General features: G+C 42.5%; 1 protein-coding gene across 5 annotated transcripts in view; it reads right to left on the bottom strand.

Moving 5' to 3' along the window:
* PSPC1 (paraspeckle component 1) overlaps positions 1-14,300 on the bottom strand; it is a 72,596-nt gene extending 58,296 nt beyond the window's left edge. For 2 of the 5 annotated variants that reach the window (XM_075490956.1, XM_075490957.1), the window contains exons 1-4: positions 13,802-14,299; positions 11,615-11,916; positions 8,847-8,942; positions 7,617-7,813 (exon numbers count right to left, since the gene is read on the bottom strand). In XM_075490956.1, the coding sequence (XP_075347071.1) occupies positions 7,617-7,813; positions 8,847-8,942; positions 11,615-11,916; positions 13,802-14,182 (976 nt within the window). In that variant the 5' untranslated portion in view covers positions 14,183-14,299. Of the gene's footprint in view, positions 1-7,616; positions 7,814-8,846; positions 8,943-11,614; positions 11,917-13,801 lie in introns of all 5 variants that reach the window. The other 3 variants (XR_012773816.1, XM_075490955.1, XM_075490954.1) reach the window with 3 other exon arrangements.
* Positions 14,301-25,838: the final 11,538 nt, after the last annotated feature.

The following is a 25,838-nucleotide window of genomic DNA, read 5'->3' as shown; positions in this document are numbered from 1 at the left end:
TTATATGCCTTTTATGCTTTAGTTCAACTACTCCACACATTTCTTCACTATTCTAAATAAAGCATCTTTATAGCTATGCAAATCACTTTCCTCAAACTTCCATCATATTATTACAGCTTAACCTTTTACTTTAATATTCAAAAACAATTGCAATGACCAGTATATTTCACCAAAATATCATGTATTTGTTTTCTTTTCTAACAAAGAAGATGATCAGATTTTTACTCTCACAGCATCCTTATTGACATTAGAAGCCCTTTCTCAAGCACACTTTGCAGGCTTGCTTTTCGAATCTCTTCTGCAAAATTAACACATTTCACACTTCAGTAGAATATGACTACATTGAAGATTCACTCAAATCACAAAGTCTGAGGGCTGCTTCTTTCTGACAGTGCTTGTCATGGCAGGCTTGGCCACTGTTATCCTGAAACTCGGCGAGCACCACAAGCACACTTCTTTTTTTTTAAATAACCTTTAGATTATTTCAGAGTACAAGTGCACTTTTTTCTTTTAAAATTAACCTTTAGGTTGTTTCAGGGTATTACTGAGATCAAGAACTGACCCATTCTATCCTCAACGTTGTCCACTGTTGGAGAAGTTGTTTCCTTGTCAGTACTTTGAACTTTACGTAGCATTCCCTTTTCTTGTGTTAATACACTGGCACAGGATTTCCTGCCTTCTCTCTATCACTAATTGCTACAAATTTATCATTTACTTCCCTTTATTCTTAAGGTGTAGAGTCCTACTTTTCCCAGTGTCCTCTTCATTTTTTTCCACAGCATAGTTCTGATTACTGCCTTTCCTGAAATTGTTAGTATTTTAAAGTTCAACATACCAATTATGATCCAGTACCATTTGACAATGGCAGAATATTGGCACAAAGCCTTACTAGCCAGATGAAAATACAGATCTAGAAGTTCAGGCTGTGCCCAGAACCATTCATATTAAAAGATCTGCAATGATGGCAACTCTGGACTGACATACGTTGGACACAGGCCCTTTCTCTCAGTATAAAAAGCCTGCACTAAAGCAGCTGCGAAAGAAAAAAAGACAGAAAGCATTATTATTAGACTCTGCACTTTCTTGTGCTTAAAAAAGGGCAAGTTCTTCATTTTCTCCTCAACCTTCTGCAGAGCAGAGGGCAGAAGGTGAAAGTGTACTCTCACCTCAGAAGTTAATCCTACAAGCAGGAATACCAAGTCCAAAAAAGATTTTTAAGATTTTTTTAAGCTGCTGATTTTTCAGGTTCTAAAAATAGAGAACAAATGCCCAGCTTCCATATAACTGATAAAGAATGAAGCTTCTGGTTAAATTCAGTCATGTTTTCCAGTATTTTCATAAACTATTTAACCACCATTAAGAGGGAATATTTACAAAAGTCTGAAGCATACCACCAATACATAGATCAGAAACATCGTGCCAATTTACTTACACATGGAAACACGTATTCTGCTTTACAAATTACTTCTGACTCAATCTGTCAAAACATGACACTTAAAAGTGAAAAATTAGACATATCAAAAGAATGAAGTCTACCCTCAGTATCAATACCACATCACAAAAACCTGAGTACTTGAGCAACATGTTCAAGTCCTACTAGCTCTCAAAGCAATTTCTATAAAACCTTTGCCTGCAAGAGTATATGGACTCTAGTAAGCTCACCCTTCCTAACTTCTTTTTAGCTACTTACAATTAATATACTGTATTTCATATTTCAGAATAACTATTTCAATACACCTTTAAATCTATGGTTTGTGCACTGGGTATACAAAAATATTAACTCTAGGTTTGGACGCATCAAAAGTTTATTTCCATCTTTCTTAAAAACCCTGTGATGAAATCTCATTAATATAATTAATATCATTGGCATGGTCTGAACTTATACCCAGAGACACTGTTCAGACCAGCAAGATTTAGAAGCAGCTAATGTCTGAAAAAAAATTCTAAAAAAACTTTAAAGAGTGTAAGTTCTAGAACAGGATCATCAGCAGTATCAAATATTAACAATTAGTTAATGGTAAATTTATCCAACCCGTATTTTCAGCACTGAACCATCTCTACCAGTACCAGTCACACATACACAAAACTAAAAATATGCATCTAATTGAAAAGACGGGACTGTACTGTGTATTATAGACATGGTTGGGTGTTGCCAAGGTTAAGTCAGCCTATGCCCTGCATCAAAACTGCTTCCAGAAAGAAAATAGATGGGTCATTGTCATAGCAGACTCCCTTCTGAAGGGAACAGAAGGCCCAGTGTGCAGACCGGACCCACTTCTTAGGGAAGTCTGCTGCCTCCCTGGGGCCCGCGTTAAAGATGTGAAGAGAAAACTTCCTACCCTGGTACGGCCCTCAGATTATTATCCATTATTGATTTTTCAGGTAGGCAGCGAGGAAGTTGCAACAAGAAGTCCGAGGGCAATCAAGAGAGACTTCAGGGCCTTGGGACGACAGGTTAAGGGATGAGGAGCACGAGTAGTGTTCTCCTCTATCCTTCCAGTTGCAGGGAACGATGAGGGAAGAAACAGGAAGAGCCAGCAGATCAGTCCCTGGCTCTGAGCCTGGTGTCACTGGCAGAATTTTGGGGGTTTTGATCATGGGTTGGACTACACAACACCAGGCCTGCTGGTGACAGACGGGGTACACCTGTCTCAACGGGGGAAAAGGATCTTTGCACAGGAGTTAGCAGGGCTCATTGAAAGAGCTTTAAACTAGAGTTGAAGGGGCAAAGGGGTAAAAGCAGGCTCACTAGAGGTAAGCCTGGGGACAGCACGCCAATGTCTGAGGGACAGTGTGCTAGCAAGGCCCTTCGGTCTGCCTCCTCAGTGGAGGTAGGGGATGGAGATCCATGCAGCAGCAAAGACGCAAGGGTTATGGATGTGCTAGAAACCATGGAAGAAAGCCTGAGAATGGTCACATAGGAACTGGGGCTTCTCCCTCCAAAGAGGTGGCAGGATCAATAGCCCAACTGAACTGTATCTACACCAATGCATGCAGCATGGGCAACAAACAGGAGGAGCTGGAAGCCACTGTGCAGCAGGAAAACTATGATACAGCTGCCATCATGGAAACATGGTGGGATGACTCGCACAACTGGAGTGCTGCACTGGATGGCTATAAAGTCTTCAGAAGGGATAGGCAAGGAAGGAGAGGCGGTGGGGTAGCCCTGTATGTTAGGGAGTGTTTTGACTGTCTAGAGCTTAATGATGGTTATGATAGGGTCAAGCATTTATGGGTAGGAATCAGGGGGAAGGCCAACAAGGCAGATATCATGGTGGGAGTCTGTTACAGATCACCCAACCAGGATGAGGAGGCAGATGAAATATTCTATAAGCAGCTGGGAGAAGTCTCACAATCGCTAGCCCTTGTTCTTGTGCAGGAGTTCAACCTGCCAGATGTCTGCTGGAAATACAATACAGCAGAGAGGAAACAGTCCAGGAGGTTCCTGGAGTGTGTGGCAGATAACTTCCTGACACAGCTGGTGAGTGGGCCACCTAGGGAAGGTGCCCCGCTGGACCTCTTGTTCACGAACAGAGAAGGATTTGGAGGTGATGTGATGGTTGGAGGCCACCTTGGGCATAGTGAACATGAAATGATAAGAGTTTTCCATTCTTGGAGAAGTAAGGAGGGGGTTCAGCAGAACTGCCACCTTGGACTTCCAGAGGGCAGATGTTGCCCTGTTAAGGAAACTGGTTGAGAGAATCCCTTGGGAGGCAGTCCTGAAAGGCATAGGAGTCCAGGAAGGCTGGACATTCTTCAAGAGGGAAAGCTTAAAGGCGCAGGAGCACGCCATCCCCATATGCCGACAGATGAGCCAGCAGGGAAGACGACCAGCCTGGCTGAACAGAGAGCTTTGGCTGGAACTCAGGAAAAAAAGGAGAGTTTATGACCTTTGGAAGAAGGGGCAGGCCACTCAGGAGGACTACAAGGATGTCATGAGGTTATGCAGGGAGAAAATTCGAAGGGCCCAAGCCCAACGAGAACTTAATCTGGCTACTGCCGTAAAAGACAATAAAAATTGAGTCTATAAATACATTATCAACAAAAGGAGGGCTAAGGAGAATCTCCATCCTTTACTGGATGGGGGGGGGAAACATAGTGACAAAGGATGAGGAAAAGGCTGAGGTACTTAATGCCTTCTTTGCTTCAATCTTCAATAGTAAGACAAGTTGTTCTCTGGGTACCCAGCCCCCTGAGCTGGAAGACAGGGAGCAGACGGAAGCCCCCAGAATCCAGGGGGAAATGGTTAGCGACCTGCTACACCACTTAGACACACACAAGTCTATGGGGCTGGATGGGATCCACCCAAGGCTACTGAGGGAGCTGGTGGAAGTGCTCACCAAGTGCTCCCTTCCAATCATTTATCAGCAGTCCTGGCTAACTGGGGAGGTCCCTGCTGACTGGAGATTAGCAAATGTGACACCCATCTTCAAGAAGGGCCGGAAGGAGGACCTGGGGAACTGCAGGCCTGTCAGCCTGACCTTGATGCCAGGGAAGCTGATGGAGCAGATCATCCTGAGTGCCATCATGCAGCACATACAGGACAACCAAGTGATCAGGCCCAGTCAGCATGGGTTTAGGAAAGGCAGGTCCTGCTTGACTAACCTGATCTCCTTCTATGACAAGGTGACCCACCTAGTAGATGAAGGAAAGGCTGTGGATGTTATCTACCTAGACTTCAGTAAAGCCTTTGACACCATTTCCCACAGCATTCTCCTGGAGAAACTGGCTGCTCATGGCTTGGATGGGCGTACTCTTCGCTGGGTAAAAAACTGGTTGGATGACCAGGCCCAAAGAGTTGTGGCGAATGGAGTGAATCCAGTTGGCGGCCAGTCACAAGTGGTGTTCCCCAGGGCTCAGTATTGGGGCCAGTTCTGTTTCATACCTTTATCAGTGACCTGGACGAAGGGATTGAGTGCACCCTCAGTAAGTTTGCAGACAACACGAAGTTGGGGGGGAGTGTTGATTTGCTTGAGGGGAGGAAGGCTCTGCAGAGGGATCTGGACAGGCTGGATGGATGGGCCGAGGTCAATTGTATGGGGTTCAACGAGGCCAAGTGCTGCGTCCTGCACTTGGGTCTCAACAACCCCATGCAACACTGCAGGCTTGGGGAAGAGTGGCTGGAAAACTGCCCAGGGGAAAAGGATCTGGGGGTGCTGGTCAACAGCTGGCTGAATATGAGCCAGCAGTGCACCCAGGTGGCCAAGAAAGCCAATGGCATCCTGGCTTGTATCAGAAATAGCGTGGCCAGCAGGACTAGGGAAAAGTAATCATGCCCCATGTACTTGGCAGTGGTGAGGCCGCATCTCGAATACTGTGTTCAGTTTTGGGCCCCTCAGTACAAGAGAGACATTGAGGTGCTGGAGTGTGTCCAAACAAGGGCAACAAAGCTGGTGAAGGGTCTAGAGCACAAGTCCTATGATGAGCTGAGGGAACTGGGGTTGTTTAGCATTCCTCATTCACATTCCTCACCTGTTAGATATACCTATGCTTACATGCAAACCAAATGCTTTAAAATTTTTTCTTGGAAAATAAACCAAGAAACAATTTGACAGTTCTCATTTCAGGTGCTGCAATAACTATTTGGCATTTCAAAACAGGTTTTTACTGTATTATGCTCTGTATTTCGGTACAAGATCTTATATAAACAGTATGGTTTCACACAAAAAGCAAGCATGCCTACTTAGAAAAAAAAGGCCAAGTTGTCATTTTTCCTAATGACAACTTTCAGTTGCAATAGGTTTGAGTACTATATAAAAAAATGAAACATGCTGCTTTTAATCTCTTTTCCAGTTACAAAAGTGTTTTAAAACAGACTTTAAAAGACTATGTGTTTACATTCAATATATCCAAGAATTTAAGTGCTTTATTTCCACCAACCTAGTGAATACTCTAATCCAGCTCATATAGGTATTTTCAACATGTCATTCAACTGAGCAGACAAAATTAAGATAAACCAGTCTCACACAAGGAAGTCGTACTATCAACAAAAATATCTTTTCTTAAGAGTAAGCATTAAGTAAAGCCAAATAATTGCAGCAGACAGCCTGTATGAGTTATCTGGACGCAAGTTTTGAAATGCATCCACTACTTAGAATCTCAAGAAGTTCAAATCCCTTTAAAAGGGATTTGCGGCTGAGGGAACTGGGAGTGTTTAACCTGGAGAAAAGGAGGCTGAGGGGAGACCTTATTGCTCTCTACAACTACCTGAAAGGAGGTTGTAGAGAGGTGGGGGTCAGTCTCTTCTCCCAGGTAACGAATGATAGGATGAGAGGAAATGGCCTCAAGTTGCACCAGGGGAGGTTTAGACTGGATAGTAGGAAATTTTACTTCCCCGAAAGGGTTATCAAGCATTGGAACAGGCTGCCCAGGGAAGTGGTTGAGTCACAATCCCTGGAGGTATTGAAAAGACATTTGGATGAGGCGCTTAGGGATGTGGTATAGTGGTGGTCTTGGTAGTGTTAGGTTTACGGTTGGACTCAATTTTAAAGGTCTTTTCCAACCTATACGATTCTGTGATTCTGTGAAAATGACAAGGCACTCTTATTCAGCCTATCAAGCTAGTTATTTTACTGTCTTATAATCTAACACTCTTAGGGACAAGAATTTTTTTAGATAGCCATGATCTTTCTTAAATTAAGATTTAAAAAAAAAAAAACCAAAACCACACAAACAAACAAACTTCAGTGTTTCATTCATGCAACAAACCTTGAGATCCTTTCCGACAGATCTGCAACATATTATAACTTCATCCACTCAAGTCTTGCAATTTAGCAGTCATACAGAGCTAACTAAAATCAACTAGTAGTTCAATAGTTCTGAACTGGAAAGCAGTGATTGCATGTCCACAGCATTGTGGGAAAAACGTGTTTTGGGGAGAAGGTTAACAAACAGAAAGTACCAGAGACTTGCCCTGCTACTGTCCTCTCTGCCCAAGAAACACAAGCTCCACCCAGCTTCATTCTTAAAGACAGGGCTTGGAAGCAATTACTAGAGGACTTTTTTCCCCCAACACTAGCAGAAGACAAGATGTCCAAACAATTATCAGAGGGATACGTGATCTTAAAATTTCAAGAACAACTGAAATTCATGGCAACTGTGAGTTATTTTGAGTTGTTACATACACATAATACGATGCACACATCAGACTTCTCAACTGAGTTTCAAAGGAAAAAAAAGTAACATTAGCTACTGTAATTTACAATCATACCGGAGGTGCACAGAACAGCCAAAAGAAGTATGAGCTATCATTTTTTCCTGCACATGGCCCACAAACAGTACTTAGTCCTATCTAGTACCATAAGCAACACCAAAAAAGGAAAGTAATGTTACTGATGAGTGTGAAGCTACCATTCAATTTCTTTACATAAATTGACAAATTTGAAAAGTGAAGAAAACAGAACTAGACAATCACTGCTTTCTCAGTTTCTTAATCCATCTCTGTAAATCATCAAGGAATATGTGTGTGGAGAAATATTACTTCCTTTTTCTCAGTTCAATGCATTTAATTAAATAGTGTCTGGCAAAATCTCCGAGTTTAACATACAGCTTAATATGCTACACAAAGAAAATCTGTGACAAAACAAATTTAATACTAGTAGGTTATCTGATTTTACCTTGCCTCATCAGCATTAGCTGATGCTCATGTCTAGCTGCTTCCATTTCTGCCTCTAGTTTCTCTTTGGCTTCTCTAATGTTCCTGTCAACCTGTTCACGCTGTTGCTTTTCCATCTCATCAAGAGCCTTCCACCGTGAAGCATACTCAAACTCAAACGTTCCAGGCTGAGCAAAACGTGGAGGCTGTTCTCTTTCCCTAATAAAAATTTTGCAGTTAAAATGTACAGAAGGACACATTTAGATCAACAGCTGCAACAGCCAAGGAATTTATAAACAATCACTTCGAGTGTAGATCTGACTTTAAATCAACCTGTCAGATGACTACATTCTAAACCAGTCAAAGCTTAATTCAGCTGTTAAGTAATATGATCAGCTAAATTGTCAAAAAAAGATCTGTTCAATTTATATAATTAAGATAAAAATTCGTATTTACATCAGTACAAAATACCAACCTGCAACACTAGATTAACTGTGTTCAGTCTTCTAAAGCATGCAGTCAATTCATAAAACCAGTTATTTAAATAAATATCAAAGCTTACTAGACAGCTCAGAATATTAGGCAGAATCTCTAAACATTAAACGGTGCCAACATTTTATTTCACATTCTAATACTAATATTGTAACTAAGTGACACATTTTTAAAAAGTGGTATTCTACAGCCTTACCAGAATAAGCATTTTAGCTTCAAGCAACATGATCTCTAAATGGCAATCAAATTTCAATATTAAAAATTAATATTATCAGATTAGGTGACTTCTACATCATGATCAAGACTCACTTTCTCATGTCTTGCTCAAAGTTTTGAACCTGTGGAAGCTGCGAAGATTTACACCCCACTGACTTTACAAACAGTTAAGGGGCTATTCAGAGAAAAAATCTGTGGGCATACATATCTCTGCAGGATTAGACCACACCCCTAATCCATAAAAGACTATAGTTTGGCTGGCAACAAGCTCCAACTGTTGGAAATCTATCTACTCAGGATATAGTTCAGGAATCTATCTACTTTAGTAAATGCACAGACTGTTAAACCAACAAGTCAAGTCTGAATTTTACTATGATTAGGAAATCTTGGCAAGGTCCTATTTAATCCTTCAACACAAAAGAGCACAACATACAAAACACTACTTCCTGTTACACAAACTCAAAAATAAAAATTAGTGTATATTTACCAAGCTAACCAAGTAACAGAAATCATGTTTTATAAAATAAAGCTCAACACAACTTACTTGTGATACTGTTGTGTTTTTTGCATTAGCTTCTCTGGGAGCCCATCTTCATCATCAAATTGCTCCATTGGTTCTACAACAACAGGTCGAGGTGTTCTGGAAGACAGTTTCAATTGAGTAAGTGAATCATAAATGAAGCAGTTAAAAGTAATTTTAGTATTTTGAGGAAACGCTCCAGAAAGCTAACATATGTTATCTACAATTCCTGTGTCTTCCAAATTCTTCTTAAATCGTAGAATTCCAATGAACCCTGATTTTAAGAATTATCTTTGAAAATAATTGTTTCTACACCCAAAACCAGCTATTCCGCCTAGAAGCCACAATTTACTTGATGTAGTTCTGTTTGCTATAAAGTATTTAAAGATTAAGAAAAAAAAAATCTCAAAGCCATCTACAAACAATTACAAAATATTTAGAAAGGAACTACCTTTTTGTTTGCATCAGTGAGGCAATGCAGGGGCCATGATTATATTGGGAAAGCACCAAACAAACCCAAAACAAAGCAAGACAACCTATACATATTTCCACAGAATATTAAAAGTTATTTTTGAAAGTTACTCTACAATTGAAAACAGCTTGATAATTTGGCATTAATATTCCAGTGATAATTAGAAAAAATTAGAAATAATTAAATAATTAGAAATCCCAAATCAGAATCCTAATTTATCTTTGAAAATACCTTCCTTGAATTCTCATTATCTGTAGTAATCGGAGGCCAGTATTAGCCAGTACTGCCAAGGACAGCAGTATAAGTATTCTGAATTGTGTAAAAAGCTCTCTGTATCAGTCTTGGGAGCATAGCCTACAATACACACCTTAAAGCAATAAGAAAAGAGCTAGAGGCACGTCAAAATGCCAGTGCTTATTTATTGTGTTCCGCACCTTTATTTCACTCTGCAGATCTTTTCACAGAAAAAAAATCAATATATTTTAACAACATCAACAGCTGAAGAAAACTGTGGGCATCCAGTGCAGATTAAAAAGATGAAGTCTGGAATCACAGAGCACAACTCAGCAACTGTTTCTCCTGATATCTGCATGGCAATTGCTGGCAGTTCTGTTATTTAAATGCAACTGAACCGTGGTGTTAACAAGTTATGATTTAAAACAACAATTTTAAATCTCTAAATTAACATTTCAAATGCCTTGTTTTGATATATTTAGTCCATGAACTGAAAGATTTTATTCTGATCAGGCAAAGAGTTTTCAGCTAAAACTGTAAAATTTTAGATTCTGAAGCAAAACATCAAAGTATGGCAGCAGATTCATGCTAATTATCTTTGCAACTGCGCATTAGGGAACACGTCAGCCACTAAGCAAGATAAAGATCAAGTGCTTTTTATTCACTCAGGCCACAGTTAGATGGTCATTTCAATCCAACGAATCTATCCAGATGGTAAAACATGAATACCCTCCCTCATATCCTAGCTGCTTTTTCCCTGCCACTTCTCTCATGCCAAGAATAGCATTCACGTAACACTGAACTAGATTAGTCCCCTGGTTTGGCTCACCGTGCTTCCATTCAAATACTAATGCCAAGAAAACCCAGGGGATACGAACAAATTGCTGGCACCTACTGATAACAGTAAAGACGCATTCAGATTGAATCTACTATGCAGCCACCAGGTCAGTTCAGTGGCACACAACATTTATGAGATTATCAGGAGAAAGAGGAGTTCCAACCTCCTGAGAAGGACTCCCACCTGCAATCTTCTCCTGGCAACATTTTCTCCTGCCTTATCCTCTGCTGGACCTGATGTTCATAGCATCCATATTAGCAAGCACCTTCACATGCTTCAACAGCCAAAAATGAACCCAACAAAAACAGCTGAACACTTTTCTGTTGTTTTAGCAAGCAGAATTGGCTTATGGATGTATCAGAAAGTTCTCAAGCAGATAAAAGGTCAACAGCACAGCCAGGGCAGGAAAAAAAAAAAAGAACTACAAGTTCCCCAATTTGATGGCAGCAAGCTTCCATGCTGTGGAACCACAACCTTATTTTCCCAAACAAGAATCAGAAAAATAAAAAAATTCCTGAATATCTATCATTTCACACAGTCTTTAAGAAAACATTTGAAAACGTCACTAGTGAATGTATTAAAGCACAGTAGTTAACAACCCTGTTAGAAATACACCAAGTACAGAAATAAGAGATGCAAGAGAGAAGTGCTGTCATTTGCAAGCTTGCTTGCCCTTGAAATAGAAAGCTTTCCAGAGACCGTTGCCATAAACTTCTGCAGAATCTAATTCTTCGTTTAAAAAAAAAAAAAAAGTACTTCTCGCCTTTCAAGCCACAAATAAAACTTTTGAGATAGAAATAAATGCAGGAAGACTTTCCTGAGTTTACAGAAATATCAGCAATATAGTACACTGTTTTGCTAAGAAACAGAGGAATATTATTTTGTCACATTGTTACTGGGATCAGGAAGAGTGAAATCAATTAAAATAAAGTGTCACTAGAAAAAGCCCTATTATATAAAGAAGGAAAAGTAATATTGCCTATAGACAAGGAAAAGCAAAATGTTGCTATCAGACTCTCATACAGTAATTACAAGTCTTATAAACAGTAAGCAGAAAAAGATAGTTTTCCTCACAAAAAAAAAAATCAGTATTTGAGTTATTCATGTAAAACACCTTTAACTTCTCACCTCATAGCTTTCATAATTTGAAAATAAAATAGGAACTAGGGAATACTCATGAATGCAGGTTTCTTTCATATCAGAAATATATATACTCACACAAATTCAAACAAAAGGCTGTGAACTTACGTTGTTAGCAAGAATGCCCCATCACTGCATCTTTCTAGAGCTTTCCGTGCTGGAGGTTTTGCTGCAAACTCTACAAAACCTTTTCCTGTAGCTCTGCCACGATCATCTACTACAACAACAGCTCTTTCCACTGGCCCAAATTGAGAGAATGCTTGTTCCAGCAGCTCATTAGAAACCACAGGTGAAAGATTCTTGACCGTTAGGGCAGCTCCATGTGTAGCAAATCGAATTCGAAGTGGTCTGCTCTTCAAAATGGTACCATCAAGTTCTGCCTTTGCTATTTCAGCCAGCGTCCTAGATTCCTTTTTCAAGATATAAAATATTTTATATATTTTATTTTCAAAGACAACAGATATCACATCACTTTTGTTGTCGTCCCCAATGTGCGCGTGTCCCGTCCCCCCCCCCAACTTGAGCACATTAGCATCAGGGTCATTCAACTCCCCCCCCCCAAGCCCCCAAAGTTCCTGTTCCTGGATTGAAAAAAAAAAATACACATTTGTCATCCCCTATGATTTATTCTAAAAAACAACACAGGTGAAAAATTTTGTTGCACATTAGAGGACTTCACAAATTCTCATTATGATGGATACGTTTGTGCTGCTCTGTAAAGGCTTTCAGCAGAGTTGAAAACTTGATGCTTTTTCACATTTACCTACTCAAATATTTATATTCTGCATCCCTAGCTCCATATAGCAGGAAACAGTATTTTCAAAGATTACACTACAGGATCTAAAGTGGTTTGGGGTTTGGTTTTAAATAACTGAAAATATCACACTTGCTCATTACTACTGTTGGATGAACTCTCGATGGATGTCCAATTCAAATTTCATCAACAAATTACAAAATTACCTTCTTTGCTCAGGTATTTGTTCTCTCATTTATGGGCTTTCTGCACCCACACCAATGAGACAGTCTGCATCAATAACTGCTTTTTTTTCTTATTTCAGAGATTTTCACCGAGTTTGATACCTGCAATCCCTTACATTTAAAGGGATTATTCTTTAGATGAGAGCCATTTTCTCCACAGTTCAACTGACCAGGTAAATTTAAAAAATAACATATTCCTTAAACATGATGGAAAACAGAAGTCCACATAAAAGCTGTGTCTAATCTATATCACATACAAAATTGAGTAATGACATGCAAATATATCGCACTTCCTCCAGACAATTGCTATTTCGGGCTGGGAGATTCTCAGAGTAAAAGATCTATGGTAAAATGCCACAAGCACTTATCTTTAAGATGACAACCAAAAAGAAAAAAATTCTAACCAATAAAATATAAGCAAAAATCATAACTAGAGACACCCAAAGCACTCTAAAGCTATTCCCAGAATGATATAAATCACTGCACTCTAGACACGGCAGTCATGAAAACTGATCCTGCACATTACATTGTCATTTAAATACAGTATCATAAGCTTTTCAGATGATTCCTTTTTTGCATGCTCACTTGAGCATATTCGATCGAATATTGTATTATCCCTAAAAATCTAGTCTTATCTGGACACAAGCAATTTAAAAAACCCAAGGTCCCATTTCTTTGCAATTTTGAGATTACATGTTCCGTTTTCACAATGTGTGAGCAGTGGCATTTCGAAACAATCCTGTCTAGTCTTTAAAATTAACTGTGTTTTCATAGACCAGACCTATACTCCTAATGAACTGTACAGGGTGAAATTTGCTTCTGCACAAAGAAGGGTTTCTTCTAGTCCTAAAGTACGATAAATTCTCCCAGTTAAATAAGGAAAGCCTTTATACAGGTATGAGACGAACAAAGCAGATCGAGCAACCACATCTTCCATTCACTGAAGAATAACAGGCTGCAGGAGCACCCGTGGTAGCAGCACGTAAACGGTAACTGGTGGAGGGGCCCTGAAACCAGCGGAATACCGCGCAGCGAGGTGGGAACCTAAACGCGAGGGGCTGGGAAGGCTGCTCACAATGCAGGCCTCTGGCTTGGATGTATGGAGACAAATAGGGGAGGGCCGAGAAGGAAGAGGAAGCTGAGGGAACCGCGCTAGCAGCGAAGAGAATGAGGGGCAGCTACTGTCTTTTTTTTTTTACACCCGCCCCACAAGGAAAGACGGGGGAGGGCGGGGAGAAGCAAGGGACAGGAGTCTCCCGCTTGCAAAGGCAGCCCCTGGGTTACGGGGCAGCCACAGAAGCTCGCGCGAATCCTCACCAGGCGAATGAAGCCAAAGCCGCGGTCCCGGTTGATGAAGACCTCGCTAGGCTCCCCATAGCGCTCGAAGAGGCGTTTGAAATCTTCCTCGGTGATATCAGTAGGCAGATTCCCCACGAACAGCCGGCAGCGCTGCGTGTAGCTCTTCTCGCCAGGTTTGAGAAAGCTTTTGATATCGATGGTGAACCCGACCTCCTGCTCTTCATCTCCACCTTCTTTGCTCGGCACTAGCGCCATGGCCGCCGCTGCCTCACTCTCCGTTTCTAGGCCCCGCAATCCCTTCAGGTTGCCGCCGCCGCCGCCACCCCCCACCATGCCCAGCGGCGTCGCTGGGGAGCTATTCTCAATCCGTACTTGCTTCAAGTTCCTATTTGCTGCCATATTCAGACCTCGCTCCTTTCTCTCTGTTTTTTTCGGGGGATGCGGAGCCCGGTTCAACAACCACCACCTCCGACCCTCAGCCAATTCAAAATGGCGCCGCCGCCAACCTCGACGAGTTGTAACGTCCCTGAGGAAAGCCCCGCCCACCATCGCCGCGCTGCCTTCCCCACCACGGCTCCCGCTCGTTGCTGGGCGCGGGGAGAGGTCGGCGCCTGCGCCACGGGGGAAAGGTTGTGGGGGTGGCCTGGCCGCCCCTGGGGCGGTGTTGTTGCCCTTCAGCTCCGGCGTGCAGGCGATCGGTCTTTGCGTTTGCAGAGATGCGTACCAGCGGGCTGCACTGCCTGAGAGGATAACCCGCCCAGAAGCTTCTCTGCTGCTCCTTGCTAGCTCGCCTCCCTCGGTGCCTGACCCGCGCGCACGGAGAGCAGCTGCAAACACAACCATATTGGATTAGAGTAGTGGTCACCGGAGCGCTCAGATCCTGAGGGCTCAGCGGCAGTCCGTCCGCAGGCAGAAGAACCCGTTGCTGCGGTCTCCCCTGAGGGAAAGGCAGGCAGGCAGGCAGGCGGGGTGCCCTGGTGGGGTGTCTGGTCGCTGCGGGAGAGGGAGGCAGGCATAACATGACAGAGAGATGCTGAGGCGGCTGCAGGGGAACAGCCCGGGGAAAGGAACGCCCGAGCACGGGGGAAGGGATGCCCGAGCACTGCGGAATGGCACAGGAGACGAGAGGGAGGACCTGCAGACAGTGCAGGAAAAGAGTTCACTGAGTTAGATGTAGGAGACAAATCGGAGTGGAGAGAGGCGTTGTTACATCTGCTGCTTGCAGAATAATTTCTTACAGTGCAGCAGCTTCCATTATAAAGGTGATGACTTTCTTCGGAGATGTGTGAAGTGAAACGTTTTTTACCTTGGGCACCCCTTCTTGTAGCTAGGACTACATGTCTCTCATCTGCAGCACAAGACTATTGTTTTCTCTCCTCCTCGCCTGCCAGATGCCCAGTTGCTTGGTTTGACCTGTGTGCTTCAACCAGTAATTCAACTGGCGCATGGTTTCTCAGACAAAGAGCTCATCAGTCTGCCTGCGGCCTTATAGAAAGCCTGATAATAATCAGTTCTTGGCTTATTACCAGAGTACCCTGAGTACTTCAGGTGCCCATGTAGCTTTGCATCATGCAGGGGAACTCCTAGACAACAGGAGAAAATAACTGTATTAGTTTTTTATTAATACAACTATAGCACTGAAAATGTCCAGACAATCTCATGTGGTTAATAGTTACTTCAGCTAGTGCATGGCATGTACTGTTCTTTTGAAAAAGCAACATCAAGCATGATCTTCAAGAAAAAGTTAATTCTACAACAGGCATGAATCCATTGCTCAGGGATTTCCCTGCCCATTGGGGAATATTTTAAGTTCCTCTGTCTTGTTTTCCATTTGAGGCACAAGAAAGATCTCAGTCCATTTCCTCCTATCTCTGAGCTTGTACCAGGATCTGGAGCAAACATGAGCTCCCAGACAACATACATTACCAGCCCACCTCTTTCTGAAGGAGACTCATGGATGTAGGGCATTGAACTGAACCCTGACGTAAACCTCTGAAAACCAGAAAATACATATGATAGAGGAACGATATCTACTCATAGCAAAGGCAGGAAGTCAGGCAGTGTAGGAACATGAGGGAAGTATTAGAGTAGCAGTATAGAATCATAGAATCATAGAATCGTTTAGGTTGGAAAAGGCCTTTAAGATCATCAAGTCCAACCATTAACCTAACACTGCCAAGTCTACCACTAAACCATATCCCTAAGAACCACATCTATGTGTCCTTTAAATACCTCCAGGGATGGTGGCTCAACCATTTCCCTGGGCAGCCTGTTCCAATGCTTCACAACCCTTTTGCTGAAGAAATTTTTCCTAATATCCCATCTAAACCTGCCCTGGTGCAACTTGAGGCCATTTCCTCTTGTCCTATGGCTTGTTACTTGGGAGAAGAGACCAACAACCACCTCACTACAACCTCCTTTCAGGTAGCTGTAGAGAGCGATAAGGTCTCCCCTCAGCCTCCTTTTCTCCAGGCTAAACAACCCCAGTTCCCTCAGCCGCTCCTCATAAGACTTCTGCTCCAGACCCTTCACCAGCTTTGTTGCCCTTCTCTGGACACGCTCCAGCACCTCAATGTCTTTCTTGTAGTGAGGGGCCCAAAACTGAACACAGGATTCGAGGTGCGGCCTCACCACTGCCAAGTACATGGGGACGATCACTTCCCTAGTCCTGCTGGCCACACTATTTCTCATACAAGCCAGGATGCCATTGGCCTTCTTGGCCACCTGGGCACACTGCTGGCTCATATTCAGGCGGCTGTCAACCAACACCCCCAGGTTCTTTTCCGCCAGGCAGCTTTCCAGCCACTCTTCCCCAAGCCTGTAGCATTGCATGGGGTTGTTGAGACCCAAGTGCAGGACGCAGCACTTGGCCTTGTTAAAACTCATACAATTGGCCTCAGCCCATCAATCCAGCCTGTCCAGATCCCTCTGCAGAGCCTTCCTACCCTCAAGCTGATCAACACTCCCACACAACTTGGTGTCATCTGCAAACTTACTGAGGGTGCACTTGATCCCTTCGTCCAGATCACTGACAAAGATATTAAATAGAGCTGGCCCCAACACAGAGCCCTGGGGAACACCGCTTGTGACCGGCCGCCAACTGGAGTAAACTCCATTCACCACCACTCTTTGGGCCCGGCCATCCAGCCATTTCTTTACCCAGTGAAGAGTACGCCCGTCCAAGCCATGAGCAGTCAGTTTCTCCAGGAGAATGCTGTGGGAAATGGTGTCAAAGGCTTTACTGAAGTCTAGATAGACAACATCCACAGCCTTTCCCTCATTCACTAGGTGGGTCACCTTGTCATAGAAGCAGATCAGGTTGGTCAAGCAGGACCTGCCTTTCCTGAACCCATGCTGGCTGGGCTTGATCCCTTGGTTATTCTCTACATGCCGTGTGATAGCACTCAGGATGATCTGCTCCATCAGCTTCCCTGGCACCGAGGTCAGGCTGACAGGCCTGTAGTTCCCCGGGTCCTCCTTCCAGCCCTTCTTGAAGATGGGCGTCACATTCGCTAATCTCCAGTCAGCAGGGACCTCCCCAGTTAGCCAGGACTGCTGGTAAATGATGGAAAGGGGCTTGGTGAGCACATCTGCCAGTTCCTTCAGTACTCTCAGGTGGATCTCATCAGGCCCCATAGACTTGTGAGTGTCTAAGTGGTGCAGCAGGTCACTAACCATTTCCCCCTGGATTATGGGGGCTCCATTCTGGTCCCCGTCCCTATCTTCCAACTCCAGGGGCTGGGTACCCAGAGAACAATTGGCCCTGCTATTAAAGACTGAGGCAAAGAAGGCATTAAGTCCCTCAGCCTTTTCCTCATCCTTGGTCACTGTGTTCCCTCCCCCGTCTACTAGGGACTGGAGATTCTCCTTAGCTCTCCTTTTGCTGCTAATGTATTTGAAGAAGTGTTTTTTGTTGTCTTTTACAGCAGCAGCCAGATTGAGCTCTAGCTCAGCTTTGGCCCTTCTAATTTTCTCCCTGCACAGCCTTGCTACACCTTTGTAGTCCTCCTGAGTTGCCCGCCCCTTCTTCCAGAGGTCATAGACTCTCCTCTTTTTCCTGAGTTCGAGCCAGAGCTCTCTAGTCAGCCAGGCTGGTCTTCTTCCCCGCCGGCTTGTCTTTAGGCACCTGGGGACAGCCTGCTCTTGTGCCTTTAGGACTTCCTCCTTAAAGAATGTCCAGCCTTCCTGGACTCCTTTGCCTGTAAGGGCTGCCTCCCAGGGGACTCTCTCGACCAGTCTCCTAAACAGGCTGAAGTCCGCCCTCCGGAAGTCTAAGGTGGCAGTTTTGCTGACCCCCCTTGCCGCTTCTCCACGTATCAAAAACTCTATCATTTCGTGATCACTCTCCCCAAGGCAGCCTCCAACCATCACATGGCTCACAAGTCCTTCTCTGTTCGTGAACAAGAGGTCCAGCGGGGCACCTTCCCTCGTTGGCTCCCTCACCAGCTGTGTCAGGAAGTTATCTGCCACACACTCCAGGAACCTCCTAGACTGTTTCCTCTCTGCTGTATTGTATTTCCAGCAGACATCCGGCAGGTTGAAGTCCCCCACAAGAACAAGGGCTAGCGATCATGATGCTTCTCCCAGCTGCTTATAGAATAGTTCATCTGCCTCCTCATCCTGGTTGGGTGGTCTATAACAGACTCCCACCACAATATCTGCCTTGTTGGCCTTCCCCCTGATTCTCACCCATAGACACTCCACCCTATCGTCACCATCATCGAGCTCTAAACTATCCAGACTCTCCCTGACGTACAGGGCTACCCCACCACCTCTCCTGCCTCGCCTATCCCTCCTGAAGAGTTTATAGCCATCCATCGCCGCACTCCAGTTGTGCGAGTCATCCCACCACGTTTCCGTGATGGCAACCATATCATAGTTTTCCTGATGTACACTGGCTTCCAACTCCTCCTGCTTATTGCCCATGCTGCGTGCATTGGTGTAGAGGCACTTCAGCTGGGCTGTCGTCCGTGTTTCCTTCATAGAAGAACACCCCTTGTGTGTTTTGAGGCGTTTCACTGGCATTTCCCTCTGGGCTCCTATTGCCTCAGTATCCCCTAGCTCAACTCTGTTCGACTTCAGCTGTGCCCCAGCGTACCCCGCACATCTCAGAGACACAGGCTGAGTGCCCTTGCTGGCACCCGCTCCCTCTAACTGTGGCACGTTGTCCCTCAGCTTCCTCTAGTTATTTGCTAACCTCTAGTTAATTGGGACCTCCCAGGTTAGCCAGGACTGCTGGTAAATGATTGAAAGTGAGCACTTGGTGAGCACTTCCGCCAGCTCCCTCAGTACCCTTGGGTGGGTCCCTAAAGCTTAATCACCTTGACTGTCTGAAGAGCTATGGTTTGTAGTATATTTAGGATTCAATAACAAGTGTTAAGATAAAAAAGGAATGACTTACAGCAAACCAATAGCTTTTATAAACTGGTAAGCATGTAAGGGAGTGAAATACATGTTAGAAATGATATGACTATATGTTGTAGAGGGTGAAAGCTCAGTAGATGGGAAAAGGGAAATGCGTAGTAGTCTGCTTGTTAAGTTATTGCCAATGCTGTGTAATAAAATTGCCATCGTTTTCAGACACAGCTTTCCAAATCAGGTTAGTAATAAAAGCTACAACCATTTAAATATACAACCATGATTTCCTGTGTACTATAAAAAAGTCAATAGAAGGAGCAAGGAATGTTTACAAATTCTATACTATTCTTACCTTTCCTTAGCTGTAGCAACGTCTGAATAGTAAGTGATAGTCTAGTAAAATAGATCAATAAAATTCCAACTTCCAGAAACAAGAAAATTATTAATATACCTGCAAAAAAGAGAAATATATATTTAATATGCTCATGCATCCATAGCTTACATTCATGAATCAGACTCACTGTATAACCATAATGCACATACTTGTGCTGTTTTTAAACTTTGTTGAGCAGGAGCAATTTGCATATGCGCTACAGTCAAACATTTTAGGTTTAGGTTTGAGTACAAAAAGAACCTGATATCTGCTATGCTCAATCACTTCCTCACCTTCATTTACAATGTATTATTTCACATTTTACTCATTCATCAGGACAACCCCAGACAGTTCATCTCCTACCTAACTGCCCAGAGTCTTTGTGGCTCGATGATTGCTACACCTTGCCACTGACACCAGTTAACAAAAAAATGTTTTGAAAGGAGACAAAATGGATCCCTTGAAGTTCTTGTTCCAATGCTTTCCTTCAGTTATAAACATCCACTTCAATTTTTATGGTTGACTAATAGCAACTTGTATCGTGGGAGGAGTTCTGCTAGACTGTTCTAGCCACTGTCCCTAGGTTTGGTATTTAATACTTCGAATGCAGCTGAACTACATGAAAGTAATTTCAGAAGAGTGGGGGAATAATAGTTATGATCACATAGTAATTTGCTTTCACTCTGTAATTCTTGAGGGTTTTTTTTTTTGGAAGCCTGCATTTATTCAACATGGCATCCAAAAGGCCACAACAGACAACCCTGATTTTGTACTAACAAAGTTTGTTTTGGCCTGGAATGTATTTTAAGACCTTAAAAAGGTCACAACTTCTTGTATTAGTAATATAAAGGTAGTACCTTTATATGTACTACCAGACTCCCTTTTCTGACTCATGTATAGCCTTGGATTATGATCTTGCAAATGGTTGTGTATTTAAATTTATTAGCATAAATACAATATTCTGCATATGCACGACTATCTGTAGTACAATCACTATTCCCCTAAGGACAAGAACATTTTAGTAGCAGAAAACAGGAGCAGAATTGTGAAAATCACCAGTATTCTTATTTTGTCTGCTACAGAGAAAGGTTCTGTTTGGTGTATGGTAAAGTGTTAACGCTATCAAGAGGTTTGGGTGTATTTCCAACACGCACCATCCAGCCATGTGCCCTATGAGACACAGTCAGAGGCAATTGTTTAGCTTTTAATTGGCTGTATCGCAGCATTACTTCCCTACCAAATTTCAGGGTCCTGCTGAAAATCCAGGAGGCATCAGACCTCTAAAAGAAAGTCATGAGAGCTTTTTATGCTGCAGACTTGTAAATGCTACACATCTTGATCTGCAAATAAAAATCCCTAGCTATTTGTATTTACCCTTGAGCAACTTCAAAGTGATTGCTCGAATAACAGCACTCCAGCGGTGACAGCTGTATTAGTGCTGAAGTCGGCTTCTCAACAGAGGCAATTGTGGCTTACTGCTCAACTCGGCTCTGGACTCACAGGTTTATTTCTTTTTACTTCCCAGAATCTGCAATGAGTCACCGTTAGGCTCAGTACTTGTCACTCAAGCTACAGTGGTAGATAATGACAGAATATATCAGGGAACACTAGAACTGAGAGGTAAATTAGGGCATGGAGGGGGATGCTCCATTTGAGAGGAGGAGAGAAACAAGGGAAAGCATGAAATTCTGCACTGAAAAAGTAGGGAATGCAGTACGCAGTGGTTGATGGCCTGAGGCTGGGATCCTATTCAGAAGTGCAGGGCCAGGGAAGTGAGGCACACCTCTGTGCATGACCTGACACGGTGGGAGCTGCTGCTGCTCGTCATCTTTTGCCATTAAAGACAGCGTTTGCCTTCAGTATTACCCATGGCAATATCTGGACAAATGAAACTTAGGGCAGGTTTTAGTCTCCGCTACTGAGCTTTTCTTACAAGGTTAAATTGGCTGAGAATATTAAAAACACTAGCTGTCATAGCTGTGCCAGCAAGACTGATGGTATAAACATAACGGTGTGGAGAAAGAAGTGCTTAATGCCGTCTGAAGAAGTGATGCATACTTTGTAACTATCTGAGTATGACCTCATTACGCTACTACTCGGGCAGTAAGATAATGTCGTTGCAGTGCCATCTGGTGACAAACACTGGAATTATCGCTAGAACTTTAATAGACTAAAGTGAAAATAAAGATGGAAAACGTACAATAAAATTATCTCTCTGGTCCCAGACGAACAGGATGACTTGGATTTTCTATTTTTAAACCTGGTGGGCAGGCCTCCTTTCTCTCTTTTCCTCAATATTAGCATAATTCAACAAGATACATTCATTGTTTTTACATGGAGAGAAATGTATATGAATCACATTTATAAAATAATCTGTAAAACCTAACCTCATATGGTCAGTAGTCACCTATATGCATGCCATATTAATAGATTTTTTTACATGAATGAAAACCAGTATTTCAGAATTATCCAAGTATGAGAAGTCAGTATTATTCTTTAAAACAACAGTGGTCTCAAGGAAACAAGGACTGAAAATATATGAAAATATATTTGTCTGTGAAAATGTACTTGTCAGATGGACATTTAGGCTCAACAAAAGTTACCTAACTTTTCCAAAGCTACTTTCTCCACTAATGTAACCAATGCATACAATGCACTTAATTTTGAGTATTTTTCAGAATACTGTCTTTGCCTATTCTGTAGAAAAGTGACAGTTAACTACTAAGGCAAGCAGAAAGTTAAAGCCTTAAGGAAGCATTCCCCAAATATATTCAGTCCTTAATTTATCTCTAAACAATCATTCGGCATGCTGTCAGCACATCAGGCAGTAGAGCTTCCTGACAGACAGTCCCTGGGATTAGGTGAGGAAGAAGCAGCAGTTTGTGTGGAACAGTTAAAGTGACCGGGAGAGACCCAGAAGGGCTGAGCTCCTAGCCCTGAAAGAAAGCAGTGCCACAAACGTGTTTTATTCAGGCCATTTTCTTCCAAGCAGTTTAACACAAACTCGGGCAGTTGCAATTTACCACCAGGCTGGGCAATTAGCTCAACCAAAATAGCCCGCAGACCCCAGAGGCCTTCCCCTTCGCACTTCGCACTGGGCGTATTTGTCTTTCTCTGGCCTCAGGAAGCCTCTCTCTTCCTCTGAAGTCCTACCATGACACATGGTGTGCAGACAAACTTTAACCACTCTCTGACACTTTAACCCTGATATGAGCTGATGAAAACTGCACTACCAAATCACAAAACTGCCTGCTATACTTCATCCCAGGCACACCATGAAAAGGATCCACCTCCAGTCTATCAGTGGTTATGGCTTCTACACAGCAGCTAGCATACAAATAACCACACACTAAGGTCATGGAAACAATCTTTGCAGTGCAATCACGCAAAATTGAGCCGTGCCATTGACACAGTACTAGGTACTTAAAAATACTAACCCCCACACCCATCAGGTATTTTCTTCCTCAGTACTTGTGACACCATTTATGGTGCAGGAAGAATATGTTGTTGGGATCACATGAGTAAGGGAAGAGCACTGGGTTGAAGATGAGTAGGCTACCAACTGTTGAGGATGAACCCTGTTAAGTAGCACAGATCCTGATGCAGAGCTAACACCTCTCCTCTGCTGCATGGTGAATTTATGTACAGGCAGTAGGGAAGTGTTGACCCACCACATCTGGAGCATGGATTCACAGAGCAGGAGAGGGCTGTGGCATTGCACTGAGAAGATGTGATAAACACCTGTTGTTCCAAAAGACAGTTATGAGAGTATCACAGTAAATGTGTGAAACTTAGCATAGCTGGAAACATGGGACAGGGTGAAGATGCTGTTAACATCTAATTCTCAAATGCTAGATAAGCAGGAGACATGCCTGGCAATTAGATCATTGATATGGAAGTAAGGGGGTTCCAAGCACTGGCTATCTCAGTTTCTTTTTGTGGAGACTTTTTTGGGGATAGTGGGCAATTCTTTTCAGTGCTTCTCTATTGCCCTAATGATTTTGAGCAAGAGATTTCACTGCATTAGCAGGCAAGAAAGAAGCTGGAGTTTGAATGAGCTCCCTATGAACTGTTGCCCTTATTAAACTGATGGATTAATAGTCTGCACATATGGTGATCTAGTAACAGTTCTCACAGTATGCTTAAGATACATTTCCACAAGCACCTGAACTGATCTAATAGTTCATTGTCATCAAAATGGGGGAGTAAACACTCCCTTCCTCCTTCTACTGCTTCTCTCTTCCTTACTTTCCTCTCACCCTTGGCCATAGAGTGACCCCCTCCTTGTGCTGGCTTGCATGCTCAGCAGACCCTTCCATGATCCAGTTAGCTCACTAACCAACAGAAAACTTGACACTTTTCTACTGAATGAATTTTCTGCTGTCTTAGTGAATTGAATCAGGTCAAAGAGGGGTCTGATGAGCACCTGACCCAACACAAAGGTGAGCAGCATGTAAGTGGCCTACAGCAGGGAGAAGGCAAAATGAAAAAAGAGTTGATGTGTTTCAGTTTCAACCATTACAGAACTTTACCTTTTGTCATTTTTGGTTTAGGACGAGCAGTGGAGGCTGAAGCCTAGATGGCTTGGGTACCAAGGAAGGACCGCATCCTGCCAGAGCAGGGGACAAGCATGCCTTGCTATCACCTGCAAACCAGGGCAGTGTCATCAGGTGAAGAAACAACCCTGGAAAAGTTCCCTTTCAAGCATAGCTAGGAGTTTCTTTGTTTACGGCTTCTTCATAGCGATGCTTTTTGAATTTGAGGATAATGAAGAAAATGGGGGTTTTGTATGAAAATTATTTGGCAACAATACTGTATTTTGTAATTGTTATTGATGTTATCTAAAACGGCTGCTGAGTTCCAAACCTTACGAGGTAAAGAATTCTAGTTCAGATGTAACCCCAGGCTAAACTTCTTCAGTTTACCTCTCCCTGATACAGCCTTGACCTCTGAAAGTCCATTGATAGGAGACACCGTTCACACAATCCCCCAAAAGCTCCAATATCTAGAATGTTCTAGATTATGGTACTGACATCTTGAATCTTGTTAGAGAATCTAGACAGAGAATCCTTGAAAAATAGTTCTGTATAAGTAATTGCACATGGCTTTGAATATTTATTACATATATCATTGCCTCCTACAGGGTTGCATAACTAAGGACTTGTTAAGAGTTTGGTTGCCTAAACATGTAACCATTAGAAGTAAAGTGACCTATAAAGTTTTGGTAGCCTTATGTTTTTCATGCAAACCTATTAGTATGACAAAATTCAGAAGAGTACATATTTAACCCTGTCTCTAAAGAAGGTATTTGCACTGTGAAATACATAAATGGAGGACTTAGTGTTACACAAATCAGATATTCTCTGCTAAGCATCTTACTAAAACAAGTGCGGTGAAGTACTGGTTTTAACTCATAAAACCTGTTGTGAAATGTACAGATACTTATAACTTCTCAGTAGTCAGCCATTGTGGAAGAGATTAAAGAATTTGCCTATTCCATGAAAGGCTTTTAACAGGTTAATTTAAAGTCTAAAGAGCCAATAACACTACAGAGAGAACTGTGTGGCTTTTAAAGGCTTCCTTTCATTCGAGGGACGATTCACTTGATGTCCAGTAGGATGTGGTAGATGGCCAATGGTTGGTTGTCTTTTACTCCAAATCATCTCTCTTACAATCTGTAGGAAAATATATGTCTTGCATTTGATTATTTGTATCTTCTCTGACTAAGCTAATGTCTTCTGTAAATTTTCTTACATGATTCATCTTTGTACAGTAATTTCTTCTTTTCATTTTCCTTTCAAATTGGGGCATAAGAATATTTCTCTGTGAATTTACTTACTCTTCCACAATGCCACTGGGGCTGAAAATGTTCTGTAATCTGAACAATTTAAGAACTCTTGCAATAGACAGTGACTATGATCTAGAAAAGTATGAGACTTTTCTCTGTGGTCTTTATTTTTGCTTTCCAGGTCTAGGATTGGGTTTTGTGTTCGGCAAGTGAAGGAGCTTAAACTCAATTAGGAATGTGTGAACTCAATTTTCAGTAATTTATCTAATACTTTTACCTAAACCTCTTTGATTTCACTCATATCTGTCAATCACTCTTACAGCTAGACAAGAAACAGTATTTATAATCTTTGAGCATTTTCTACAGGTCAAAAGATTTTACCATCCTGAAAATTCAATAACTTAAACATTTTACCTAATCAAAATTATGAAATAATGAACAAATTAGGTAAATTGAAACATTGTTTTGACACATTTTTTAATATTTAATTTCAATTTTATTTTATTTAGTTATTTTTAAGGTAGGATCTGGTTTGT

Source organism: Mycteria americana, chromosome 1, assembly GCF_035582795.1.
Source record: "Mycteria americana isolate JAX WOST 10 ecotype Jacksonville Zoo and Gardens chromosome 1, USCA_MyAme_1.0, whole genome shotgun sequence".
Lineage (NCBI taxonomy): Eukaryota > Metazoa > Chordata > Aves > Ciconiiformes > Ciconiidae > Mycteria > Mycteria americana.
This window is presented reverse-complemented; position numbering and strand designations above follow the sequence as displayed.